The sequence below is a fragment of the Mesoplodon densirostris genome, chromosome 8, assembly GCF_025265405.1.
Source record: "Mesoplodon densirostris isolate mMesDen1 chromosome 8, mMesDen1 primary haplotype, whole genome shotgun sequence".
NCBI classification, from domain to species: domain Eukaryota; kingdom Metazoa; phylum Chordata; class Mammalia; order Artiodactyla; family Ziphiidae; genus Mesoplodon; species Mesoplodon densirostris.
In genome coordinates, this window is record NC_082668.1 from 32,399,327 (window position 1) to 32,413,866 (window position 14,540).

Consider the following 14,540-nt stretch of genomic DNA (forward strand, 5'->3'; position numbering starts at 1 on the left):
CCACTGTCAGCGTTCAGTGAAATGTTAAGCCATTATTGGGTGAACTAAGTCAGTAGCCTTGAGCATCCAGAGAAGAGACATGCGTGTAAAGTTGTAAATTCCTAGTTATCCCATAGAACTTGAAGCAGACTGATACATAAACCTGAAGAAACTTGAGAATGACGGTCACAAATAGTTAAGTTTTCGCACAACATTTTACACAAATACTAGTTATTATAAGATGCAAAATGCCAAAGCTGCTCCAGTAATATTTTGGCAAAATACCGGCTAGAAATAGTGCAACATGGCAAAAACTTGTGTCTCCTGTGAAGGGGCTCTAATGGGAAATCAAGTTAAAATAAAACAAAACCTGCCCAAAGAGACACCACATATGCATTATGAACTGTGTTAGCCAAAGGAATAACAGAAGACCAAAGACAAACCACTTCCAGTACCAGAAATTTTGAGTCATTTCTTTAGAAAATCAATTAAAATCTATTAGCCCCTTGTTTGATTTTTAAGTAGAATACCATCTAACCTCTAACTTCAGTCTCTACTGAAGTGTACTGGTTGGCTTTTTCATACACTACATAAACGGCTTCAGCCTACACTGCTTTCCGATTCTAAGTTTCTGTTTTTCCTGCCTTATCCTTTCCAGCTAGGCCTTCAGTGGTTCCTAATGGCGTTTCTCAACTGCACTCAGAGTCTTTCCTAGAGCTGAGGTATGTGAGCTTTAGCACAAGGATTACGTACATTCACCCACGTCTCTTTGCGCTTCCTTCTCCATATATTCTAAATGTAAGAGATGATAAGGTAACCAACTTGAAAAAGAGGAGAATTGTAGTTTTATCCAAGTTCAATACTATCTCAAAGGATATTGGGAGAGTTTGAAATGTAACTAAACAACCACAAGCATCATATATAATCACTGCTTAATCTAAAATGACAAAAAAGGTTAAAAAGGCTGGCAGAAACTTCTTTCCACACTAGACAAATGGACTATAAGGAAATTAAGACTGCAGAGAGAATGTCAGAAAAAAATAAATAAATAAGTAATGCTGTCTTTTTCACTTACGTTATTTTTAAAAAATTAAAAATGGGAGTACAATTATTTCTGGCAATATCAAAAGTGTAAATTCTTACCAACTCTGCAGAACAATACCAATTAGGCATCATGTAGCTGTGTTAAAATAGATTAAAGGAATGGGTAAACCTGTACCCAAATAGTACTAATTCTTTGCTAGGATTTTAACTGATTGTCTCACTTTTCTACCTTATTTAGTAATCGTGGTGAAGTCCTTTTAAAAAAGGTTATACATAATAAAGCTGTTTCTGTGTCTAGTAAATGAATTATGATTACAAAGTACAATGCCAAGCTAGTTAAAAATAATTCTCTATAGGACAAATGATTTCCCTGGGCACTGTTCATGGAATCATCCGTTCTGTAATGAGCTCTTGGATGAGGCTAGGGTAAGACATTTTCTTCTGGCCCTTCTTAAACCTGCCACATTTCAGCTTTTCATTTTAATGCACTGGACTTCAGTGACATTGGAGATGGGAGGACCTTCTACATTAATAAACAACCGAAATACCTAATGTATTTCTAAGGAAGAAGGTTGCTGTAAAGAAGAAAAAAGTAAAAAAGGGAAAAACAGAAGTGAAAGTCCTCCTCTTGTGTTATGAAGGTAAATACTACATTATTATTTACCATAAGACCAAAAAATAAGAAGTGTGCATCAAAATCACAAACAGCAAGAACCAACTGTAGAGAGGAAAGCTTTCTTTTTTGCTCTAACTCAAGTGTTCTTTGAGAATCGAGTTTGGATAAAATAGTGTACCAGATATTATTAATACAAGGATCAAAAAGGAATTACTATCTCCCAGTCTGTGTCCTCTAGGAGCTTACAGTCTATTTAGGGAGATAAGTTCCTTATGAAATGGCTAATTAAAATGCAAAGCAAATGAGAGTTGAATTCCAACAGAAAACAGGGAAAATAAATGTATAGAATGTCTGCAAAACTAATGTAAATTTCAACGGTCCAAAAAGATCTTATGGGAAAGGAAAAATGCAAATTTTATCTAAGTTCAATAAAGCAGTTATTTATATTCCAATCCAGTTGATTAAAACACGCAAATACCCCTACCCCACCGCCCCGAGATCGCGTAAAAGTACGGAGACACATGTTTACAGACTTAAATTAGCCTAGTAGTAAGAGTCTAAGGATGCACAGCAGAAGAAACTTAGAAGCAAGGATCTTTCAGGGAAAGCTGTAGTTCAATTCTGGAGAACACATTAGCCATTGATCAGAGAGCCCAACACAGATGCAGTAAAAAACGATATATCTCAACAGCATAAGCCAGTGTATTGCATCTGAAGAGTTTAGTTTTACACCTTTTTCAGTTTAGCATCAGAAGATTAATGCCATTAAAACAAGGTAATTGCAATGGGATTATTCGCAAGTAAGTGGCAAAACATGTTCAAACTTTTTGAAATATTCAAGTCAGCGTTTTTCACTGTAGCAACAAAAACTACCACTCAAGAGAGTTGCTTGCCAGCTACTTTAAGGAAAATCTTCACCACAGTTCTTCACAAGACTTTGCTCCCCATTGTATACTCTCCTTTGAAACACATTCAAATCTCAGGCATTAAGTTGAATATTAATGGGCCAAGGATAAACTCCAGAGCCAACAATGACAATGAGAACTCCAACAGCTTCAGAGCCTGACACTTAATTTACTGAGGCGTATCAGGAACTCTTGGGAATGAAGTGTCTGCTAATTAGGCCACCATGAACAGACTCCCAAACCTTGACAAAGTTTTTCCCAGCATCTGATGATGAACTGTGATTTATGGGCTGTCTAGGTAAAACTCGAACAGATGGTATCTTTTAACAATAATTGACACGTGAGTTTGTTAAGGATCTCAATCTCTGGAGAAACATGTGGCTCTATAGAGGAAAACAGAGAAGAACATTTTTAGAGTCATCTACCTTATCTTTGTCTTCAACGACATCTGCCAAGACATCATCTGGATCCAGGATTCCTCCATCTGTGTATTCTAAGTGATGAATCTTCACCCAGTACCCAGGATCCTGTGGTAGAACAACCAAGAAGTTTCATGACTAAAACTTTTCTAAAAATGTAAAATACATTTTAATTTGAAAAACAGACTCCTTAAAAATATGCTCTAGCAATAATAAAAGTTTTAAACACCTAAAACAAATGTTACCTGTTTATTGGGATAAATTTGTGGCATGTTTATCCTGTTTAACTTAAGTCAGTAAATCAATGTATATGTATTTTATCAGTTTTCCTGGAAGATAAATTGCAATGGAAAAATAAATTGCCCCAGCCATTTGTAAAGCATATTCAAGGAATTTTGAATAACCTTCGCTTTAGGTAATCCCAAGAATAATCTGGAAAAAGAAAGATCTTCTCAAGGGTACTTTCTGAAATTGGGGATTAGAAATTCAAAGATTCCTAAAGGTGTAGGAAAAAAATCAAAAGGCAGAAATCTGTGATGGTAATAGCTATCACCTCGGATATACAAATGCAGTGAGAGGACCAACATCCTCTTCAACTCTTTATCTCTGTGCTGTGCACATATTCTTAACTCTAAGATTGGCAATGACATCTGGAGCAAGAACTCCAGCATTGATTTCCAGTCCCTAAAGCACAGCAGCAACTAGTACAATGTTCCCAGTCAAACAGGGGCGGAGGGTGGGGGGCATCATTGAGTTGGGGTAGTGATTTAGGAGATTTCCAAGTATTGCTTTTTAAAAATTGCTTAGGCATTTAAAGCTTAAGGAAAGGAATTACTTTCTCAAAATTTGATATGTAGCTAGATACTCTGATCCAGCTCAGTTACTTATATACTGCCTATTTCTGGAAAAGATATGAAAGTGAACCATTATGACAATAAGAACATGAATCAATGAATGAAGAAAAACATTAGTATAGTTTTTACCAGAATACCCAAGCTATAATCAATTTGGTTCTGTGATGCTTAGAAAGTCCCTCAGTGTGGGAAACTTTTGAGCTATGAGCACCAAATATCCACTATAGGAATAGATACCAGTTTGTGAGAAGACATAAGTTTTCCTGGGATAAAGTTCTAAACCTTTACTACATGAATCTTTGTAAAGGGTAAGCCCTAACATAACCCTCAGAATTCAATTGCAATTTTAGAAAAACTAATAGAAATGGGTGCTATTAACCTTCTCTGTAGCTGTCCCCCAGTAAAAGGCAAGGACATACTATTAAATAATAATTCTTTTTTTTAATTGATTGTACTATTTTTTTATACAGCAGGTTCTTATTAGTTATCCATTTTATACATATTAGTGTATATATGTCAATCCCAATCTCCCAATTCATCGATAATAATTCTTTTAAAGCAACTATTCGGAGGGCTATTGATATGCAGCTCAAGTACACAGCTTTTCAGTAATCAACTTGATAAAGTGATAGGCTTAAAAAATCTGAAGGAATCCTCCTTAGGTAATCTTTCGACATGTCAAAATTAAGTTTTCTATAGAGCATCTAAAGAGCTCTAAGGTTCCAAATAGAATGAAAGGAATTTATTTTGTTTCTAATACTAGGCTTACAGGTGGAAACACTAATGATTTATTAGGAAACAGCCCAATTCTATCTTGCCCACATAGAGATCACAAAGATATAAGCAGTGACTATATAACCAAGTAAGAAAAGCATCCATAGCTCTGATTCTTTAATCAAGGAGCTCTGCCAACACAAGGATAATTGTGCTATAAAAGGTAAGCTAAGTACAACAGACTAGATTCTAAATAGTGAAGATACTCTGGTAGACAAAACACTGGAAAATACAGAAAAGAGAGCAAAATAAAACTGCCCCCACAATCTTTGGGAATTGTTATTTTTTTAGTCTGGCTATGCTACAAGCAATGTACTTCTCCAAATCTATGCAGGACTTCCGGCTGAAACCTATAGAATATTGCATTTTTCCTTATAAAAAATCCTTCTTACACAGTGCTCCATTTCACTAATTTCCATTACTTCCACTGAGTTGGGTTCTGATATATTATAGCTCTATAGATGAAATCTGTTGATTGTAACCATGTTTATAAAAAGGTGATGTATTCTAAAGAGTGTGTTTTTCTTTATATTCAGTTTTTTAAATCAGACATCAAGTTGTCTGCTTTCTTCTCATACTGTTTGGAAAAGCAGATTTTATCACCTGAGACTAAGGTAAACCCCCAACAACTGCGGTGTAAGGTATACCTGTCTTCCTGCCCAGAGAGATGAAAACCAAAGACTCAGATTTAAACTAAGGAAACTCAAGAAATAGCAGGGGACAGGATCTGATCAGTGGGCAAAGGGAACAGCAGACAAGTGGCAGCAAGATGGGCTATTAAGTCACATAGCATTCCTCCCGTACACACACCTGTAGGATCTAAGACCTGGAAAATCAGGCACAGGAGTTGAAACTAAGATATTTATCTCCAGTTTTGATTCAAAAGGGTACAGAACTGGGGCTTCCCTGGTGGCACAGTGGTTGAGAGTCCGCCTGCCGATGCAGGGGACACAGGTTCGTGCCCCGGTCCAGGAGGATCCCACATGCCACGGAGCGGCTGGGCCCGTGAGCCATGGCCGCTGGGCCTGCGCATCTGGAGCCTGTGCTCTGCAACGGGAGAGGCCACAACAGTGAGAGGCCCGCGTACCGCAAAAAAAAAAAATAAAAAATAAAGAGTACAGAACTTAAGTTTTACAAACTTATAATCAAGTGAAAAAGTAATCTGATACATTTTGGAATCGTATATTCAAATTCAATCTGAAAAAAATTTTAAGTGAGCTACATGGTGCCAGAACATAAAAAGACTCTTTGCAATTTTAACTCTGTTCTACACTGGAATGTATAAAATGGCTTTATCAAAGGAAAGAGTAGGCCAATGACGATCACGTGTCTAACGCTGAACAAAAACTAATAAGCTGTATGAAAGCAGTCTCAGAGTTAATATTTCACACATCAAGAAAGGTAAATCAACACAGTATGTACCAACTGTGATTTCATCCCCATGGCATTTTGGCCATGGTGCTATAGATCACTTTAAGAAAGTATACACAATATTAGCAGCCAAAAAGCCATCATAAGAGCATAAATTTACCCTGACTCCTTTATGCATGTAAAAATTTCAACCATTACATCACAGTCAACATTTTGCACTTCATTTACTTGGTTTTATAACCACCATGAATAAAACTGATCAAACACGAAAAGATGTTCACATATATGTCTTGGTTCACCCAATTAATCACTTGGAAAAGTTTACTCTATTTTTCATAATAGTGACATTTAATCTACCTTTATATTGTACAAATATCTATAATATGCATAACTTTTAAATTATTTTGAAAATATCTAAAGTGTGTGTGCTATGCAATAAATCATACTACTTACACTCTTAGATCATTTAAGTAGTGAAAAATAACATAATATACATTATGTTTCCTCTACTTCTGATAGTATCTTATCCATTTTTTAAGTTATTCACAGTTAACTTAAACCCTACTGGAATTTGAAAACTAAAAAGTGTCTACAAGGATGAATTGGAAAATGGAAAAAAAAAAAAAAAGGTATGAACTATGGAAAGAAGACAGTTACAGGGTACTTTTAATGATCAATGTAGAAATTGTTCCAAACACGTATTGATATTAACAGCAACAAATATCTTTCACTGTGGGCAGATGACATAAAGTTTGACCCCATACCCTAGAAAATGTATAGTACCCAAAGTTTCAAAGAACAGTACATTTCCATCTGCAATACGTAGAGGAGTAGACTGGAAAGCCAGATACTACAATGTTGTGACTACCAAGCACTGAGATTATGTCAATGATCAAGAGAGGGTTTCTCAGCAAAATGCCTCTGGTACAAGAGAAAAATAGCCTGCGTGGCAGCAAGGTCCCAAAGTGAGGAGGAGAGTGCTGTGAAGGAAAAGCCAAAAGGTGGAGAAGCGCTGTGTTTATGAGTGGGCTGTGTTTACAGTGCTCAATAATGTAACTAGGTTTTTGGCGGCTTCATGTTTTCACAAGAAAAATCTTACCCACTGGAACACAAGAATAATTATAAAATGGAAGTTAATAGAAAATTAGAATTTTCCTTGTAGAATTTAACTTCATGAATTTGGTGGGATGTATCCATAAAATGAGATTTCACCATTTTCATCATTATCTTCATCATTATAGCAGATCATTTGTTTTAGTGCCTACTACAGGCCAGGTGCAATAGGTACTGCATGTTTTATATGGTTAACTCGTTTATCTTCCAACAGCCTCATCAAATAGTTATCAATCCATTTTACAGATGAGGAAAACAAGGCATGAGTAGGTAAACTGACTTACCGAAGGTCAAATGCTTACTAGACAGCAGAGCCAAGGTGTATTTTTTAAACATAGAAAATCTTTTAGATTAAAGAACTTAACAAAAAGCACAATTACCCAAGAAGGGGATCAGATCCATTTTTATCTACTAAGTATATGGATCCATGCAAATCATCATTACTCTGGGCCTCTGTGGCTTCATCATTAGTGAAACTGGAGGCGCTATGGCCCTCTGCATAGGGCACCACATGGAGGTCAAAGTGTACAGGACACAAAAGGGCAATAATGGAAGGCCCCAAAGCCTTTGTGTTAGTGTGTCCAGTGTTTCACAAGCGAGAGAAGCTTCAGAGCATAACTGCTCATAATCATGAAATCAAAGGTTTGGGAAGCAGTGGGAAAAAAGGAGTAGAAAAGGAGCTTGAGGTGTCAGGTTGGATAGAGAATTATGAAGTTTTTATGTGCATGCACATTTTAACTAACTATTCCTATCATAATCCTCTGGGGTTACTCTCCCTTCTACCCAAGACCAAAAGAGAACCAGATACCCCAGAGTGCACCCAGGAAACAGAGCAGTCAGAGCAGGCCTGGAGACTATTGGGACAGGCAGAGAGCAGGAATCTCTGAATAACCAAGCACAGACAGTGTAGGGAAGAAGAGTTCCCAAAAACGATGCCCGAGCAAAACCTAGCAGAGCAGTACTGACACCTGAAAGGAAAGAATTAAGCCAGAAAGAGCAGTACTGACTACTGACTACAGCGATTATTATGAGCTGTTCCTGACTTCAGAACAGGCCTCCACCTTACTGAGATAGATCAAGCACAAACTTGAGAAAAGATTAGGAGAGGAATATGAGCTGATGCCACTTTAATCAAGTATGTTTCCAAAGAATCCAGGAGAACTAGAATGGGACCAAGGGTTTTTATGCTGGGCTGCAAGTAATAATACCTGGTGAATTCAACAACAGAATTATAAACTTCAATTTATATATAAAGTGAAGGTGAGCCAATCAATCTGTAAATTCATTTCCAGTTTTAAAAATCTATGACCCTACAAACAGAACCTTGACATTGCCATGCTAACATCAGATAAAGGAGACTTTAAGAAATATTACTAAAGGTAAAGAGGGACATTTCTTAATGATATAAGGATCAATCCAACTGGAAGTAAACAATTCTAAATCTGCACATACACAACATAACTTCAATACATATACTGCAAAAATGGACAGATATTTAAAAAATACACAAATTCACAATCACAGTGGGAGACTTTTGATAGGAAATAAAAGTCAGTAAAATATAAATCATCTGAACAGCACAATTAACAAAGTAACCTCGTTTATTTATATCACATATATACAAAACACTATACCACAAAAGACTAGAAAACACATTCTTTACAAGTACACATGGAATATATACCAAATTTCAGAAGTCTGGAATCATTCAGAATATGATCTCTGATCATAGTGGAATCAATTACAGAGAGAGATATTGAAAATGCCTGGCTGTTTGGAAATTAAGAAAAAATGTATGAATAATACATAGATAAAAAATAAATGCAGTTAGAAAATAGTTTATAACTTAAAAATAATTAAAATAACAAAAAATGTGGGATGCAGCTAAAGCAGTACCCAATGGAACAGTTATAGTCTTTACTGCACATATTAGTAAAACAGAAAAGCTAAAGTCAAAAAGCTAGAAAAGAACAGCAAAGACAGAAGGAAGGATATAAAGAGCAAAATAATCAATGAGTTAATAAATATAAAACAAATATAAATCAAAGTTGGTTCTATAACTGCTTTGATAAAATTGAAAATACCTAGCAATACTGATAAAGAAAAAAAGAGAAAACATAAATTTCCTGTATTAAGAAGGAAAAAGATAAACAATACCATCATAGATCTCACAGATAGTAAGACAATACTGTAAAAACTTTTAGACCTCTAAAACTGACAACTTATATAAAGTAAACGAATTATTTGAAAAATACAACTTGCCAAAACTGACAATAAAAAGAGAAAATATACATGGAGAACAGTACAGAGGTTCCTTAAAAAACTAAAAACAGAGCTACCATATGATCCAGCAATCCCACTCCTGGGCATATATCTGGAAAAGATGAACACTAATTCAAAAAGGTACATGTACCCCAATGTTCATAGCATCACTATTTACAATAGCCAAGACATGGAAGCAACCTAATTGTCCACTGACAGATGAATGGACAAAAAAGATGTGGTATATGTATACAATGGAATACTACTCAGCCATAAAAAAGAATGAAATATTGCCATATGCAGCAACAATGGATAACCCTAGAGATTATCATACTAAGTGAAGTAAACCAGAGAAAGACAAATATATGATATCGCTTACATGTGGAATCTAAAAAATAATACAAATGAACTTATTTACAGAACAGAAATAGACTCACAGTCATAGAAAATAAACTTATGATTACCAAAGGGGAAAGTGGGAGGAGAGACATAAAACAGGATTATGGGATCAACAGATACACACCATTATATATAAAATAGATAAACAAGGATTTCTGTACAGCAAACTATATTGAGTATCTTGTAGTAACCTATAATGGAAAAGAATCTGAAAAACGTATGTATGTATAATTGAATCACGTTGCTGTATACCTGAAACTAACACAATATTGTAAATCTACTTCAAGAAAAAACTAAATATAAATTAAAAACAATTTAAAAAATGAACCTACTATCTTAAAAGTTTCCCGTAAAGAAAATACCAGGCTCATATTACTTCACAGATGAAATCTTCCTAATGTTTAAGGAAGAAATAGTGTCGATCTTATAAAATACTTCTGAAAACTAGAAAAAAGAAACTTTTCCCATCTCATTTTATGAGGACAGCATAACATTGATAACCAACACCTTACAAGGTCATTACAAGAAAATTATAAAAATTTGCCTATGGATACATGTCCAAAACTCTTAAATAAAACATTTGTAAATCAAATTCAGTGATGTTTATAAAGGATAATACATCATAACCAAGTGGGATTTATTCCAGTAATGCAAGAGTGGTTTAAAACCAAAAATCAACCAAGGTTATTCACCAAATTAATAGGGGAGAATAAGGATAAAAATTATATGATCACCACAATGAATGTAACACAAGCAGGTGAGAATATTTACCACCAATTCACAATACCTTCTTAGCAAACAAGGTGAACCTTTAACTAAACAAGGCAAGAAAAACAAAATTTTTTAAGGGTAACAATTATAGTAACATCAAAAATATCAAATTATTTGGGAATAAGTCTAACAAAAACGTGTAAAGTGTCTTATGCTAAAACACAAAATATTAGGAAAAATTAAAGAAATGTTTCATGGATTGAAAGACTCAGAAGTGTGAAGATTTTGATCCTGCCCAAATTGATAAGGTTAGGGTTAGGATTGTGAGGATTTGGGACACTCAATTCTCAGACCCTGATGATATAAATATAAATTTATACAGTTATTTTGGAAAATACTGGCAGTATCTGAACAACAGAACACTGCATAGAGCTGAACATAAACATCCACATAGCTTTGTAATTCCACTCCCAGGTATGTATCCAGAAGAAATGAGTATATAGAATTACCAAAAGACATGTAGTAGAATATTCATAGCAGGATTACTCCTCATACTTAAAAATCTGGAAATAACGCAAATATTCATCACCAGTAGAATGGACAAATACCATGTCCTTGCAATGGAATACTAAACATCAACAAGAATAAACAAACTACAATTTTACACAATATGGGTGAATCTCACAACACAGCATTGATCAAAAAGAGACTAATACCAAAAAAATTACATGCTATATAATTCCATGTATAATAAGCTCAAAAACAGGCTGTACTAATTCACAGTGTTCGAAGTCAGGAGACTGGTTACCCCTGAAGAGGAGGGCAGTGAGTGAAAGATACACAAAGGGGCTTCTGGAGCAATATTCTATTTCTTGATGTGTATGCTGGCTACACTTATTTGTACACTTTTCTGTATTTGTGTTATACTTCTAAAACTTTACATAAAAATGAAACCTTTTGCTACAAAAACTGATTTCTTTTTTCAAACTGAAATACCCAGTGGTTCCCTTCACACACATCTCTACAGATAAACAAATGCAGATCACTAAAAAGCTGTTTAGAACAAGTTTCCTTAGAAGTAAAAGAACAAATCCTACGGCAAATAAAAGAAATGTAGGAGTCCCCACAGATGGAGAAGCCAGATTACCCCACCAACAGAACAGGCATCTCAGTGACCACCAGTAACTCAAAACCTCTAAGACCTACAGAGGTGGCTTAGTGGACCACGGGCTTCAATGAGCTGACAGTGCGATAAGTCAGTGAGAAATGTTACCCGTTATCTCAGGCTGTGATAGAGGTACTGTGTCCAGAACAGAACAGGTAATAACCTCATCCTATGCTAACCTGGTGACCCCGCATTTAGAATCATTTTTCAAAATTTATTGAGATAATTATTAACAAGCTGGAGAGCACACATATGGGGATGGAAGTAGGGCAGCTCCCTCGTCATAACACATAATTTAGGTTTGTTTAAACAAAGGGAAAAATTTCACAATTTCAAATGTAGTAGGACCACAGTTTACAAGGCACTGAGCTCTTGACACTCAATAAGGCAAAAATCTCTTATGGTTAAAATTATCTTTGAAAATCTTTCAGGTTAGTCTCCAATATGATACCTCCCTATCCCTTTTCAATAAGTCTAACACTACTTATTTTTCATCCAGGACTAGAGCATATTATCATCTTTTCAGTTAAGCACCAAAGTATCTGGATTATGTTGGAGATCATGTTCTGTGGAAATGCTTATCTTAAGTATTTAGAATCACACTCAGGCCAGAGATAGACTCACTACCGTAAGCACATGTGAACTGAAACAACAGAGGTGGTAGCAGAGTCTCTCATTTCATGCTTCCTCTGGGATATGTGCTCATTGCTCATACAAGTTACATTAGCTATTGATACATGACTCAACTTATCCCCCTCTTTTTCCTTGGTTGAGCATTTACAGGTGAATCTGTGAAAGTTTAAATGACTGTATAAGACTCTCATCAAACCCAAAAGCTGTTACACACAAGAAAGATTTGAATTGTTCTGTACTGCTCCCCAAAATTACATAAACAAAAGAGACGTAGCATAAGAAAGAGCTTCTAAGAAGAGCTATCCGAGAGCAGAGTGCTAGAGGAAAGAGCTAGAGGTTATGACGGTTACTTGTAGAATGCTTTAAACCTTCTTCATTCATTCATATAAAGATGCACACACAATTGATAGTATCTGTCAAAGACAGTCTTTGGAGTTACTGTAAAAGACATCAACATCATAGCAGCAAGAAATTCTGGATTTAATTGGTTGTATCAAGTAAAGCTTGAGTTGTATGAATTTGTGTTCTCAAATTCTTATTAAAATTCCTGGGAGAGGAGAATGAAATAGTGAGCTCTCCATTCCCATAAGGAGTCAAGCAAAGGCTAGATAGCCCTATCTCAAGGATGCTGTAGGATAACAAATGGGAATTGTGTGATCCTGAAGACCCCTTCCATCTCTCAAACCAACAGCTTCTAGAAATTCAAAGGTCCTTAGGTCTTTGAATCTACACCTAGAGAAACTTCTTGAACGAAGACATTTCTGCTGTATCAGAAGAATGTTTTCAGCTCAGCATAATTCCACAGTGATTGTGCATCTCCAAGCAGGAAGTCCATGAGCCTAACACCTTTAATATCTCAATGCATCAGTTATTTTAGTGTCTTGCTGTGTAAACTAAAATTTCACTGATTTATAAACAAATTTCAGAAAAAGGTCCTCCATCCCCAAAGTAAAAGAATTATTCTGGTAGAGGGGGAAAAAAAAAAAAAAAAACCCCTGAGAATTTTATATTGCAGTCTGATTGGGAACTTGCAAACATGGAAGGACCAACTGTATCACACCATTTAACAGGTGGAACTTGAGCATCAACAGATTTTGATATACAAAGGTCATGCCACAAGGAAGGTAGTTGGCTTGTGACACACAATTCTCAACAAATTAGTCTCAATATTAGAGCACCACAATTCCAAGGGAAATTTTCAATTTTATCTCATAATCCAAGTTTTGATAATATTACTCATTCTTTTCAAGCAGAAAGAAAAATATTTAAGCATCAAAGCATAAACTTCATTTGCTAGTTCATGTATCAACTAAGTATTCATCACTCCATGTCATTTTTCATTCAGCTTTGTGAAGTAAACATAATCTCAGCCATTTTCTTTATTATAAAAGACTTTAAAGGTTCATTTTTCATCATGGGATTAACCTAAACTCATGAGGAAAAAAGTTTCAGATACCTAGATTATTTTTGAAAAGACAAATTTTAATTATTTTCAAATCTGCTGCCTACATCATCACAGCATACTCTCTTTATAAGAATATGGAAATTTCCTTTTCCTATGGATCTAAGAGTGAGTTAAATGCATAAAAGTATACTCCTTATGTAAATCTTCAGAATTAAATACACTGTAATCATAAAATGAAAATTTTTATCAGGAAAATCAAATGTTAAAGTCTGAAATCAACAAAAATTACACCTTTAATTGAATTATCTATTTTGAAAGATTCCCAGTATGAAAGATTTTTAAAACATTAAACCATTATAATTTAATAACACTGAAATACAATGTCTCAAAATAATTTTAAACAGCTGACTTTTTCAAATCCTGTTTTCCATTAATTGTTTTCAAATGAAATTTTATAGTCCAAAGACCTGGATGCCAAGGTTTTAGAAGCTTGTGTGGTCCAAAGGAATGCAAAGCCTACAGCCAAAGAATGGAAGTGGCCAGGTCTCCAAAGAGAAGTACAAATAACTTTTTTTTTTTTTTTTTTTTTTTTTTGTTACACGGGCCTCTCACTGCTGTGGCCTCTCCCCTTGCGGAGCACAGGCTCCGGACGCACAGGCTCAGCGGCCATGGCTCACGGGCCCAGCTGCTCCGCGGCATGTGGGATCTTCCCGGACCAGGGCACGAACTCGTGTCCCCTGCATCGGCAGGCGGACTCTCAACCACTGCGCCACCAGGGAAGCCCCAAATAACTTTTTTAAAAGAATTTATTTCATTATAAAACCCTAAAAAGTATTCTGCTACAAAAGGAATTTTTTTAACAATTTATTTTTTATATATTTATTTTATTA

The 14,540-nt window shown here is 35.4% G+C and overlaps 1 protein-coding gene across 3 annotated transcripts in view; it reads right to left on the minus strand.

Moving 5' to 3' along the window:
* Positions 1-14,540, minus strand: part of PARD3B (par-3 family cell polarity regulator beta) — a 1,067,283-nt gene that overhangs the window by 930,397 nt on the left and 122,346 nt on the right. For all 3 annotated transcript variants that reach the window (XM_060106399.1, XM_060106400.1, XM_060106402.1), the window contains exon 2: positions 2,970-3,071. In XM_060106399.1, coding sequence (XP_059962382.1) covers positions 2,970-3,071 — 102 coding nt within the window. The remainder of the gene's footprint in view (positions 1-2,969; positions 3,072-14,540) is intronic.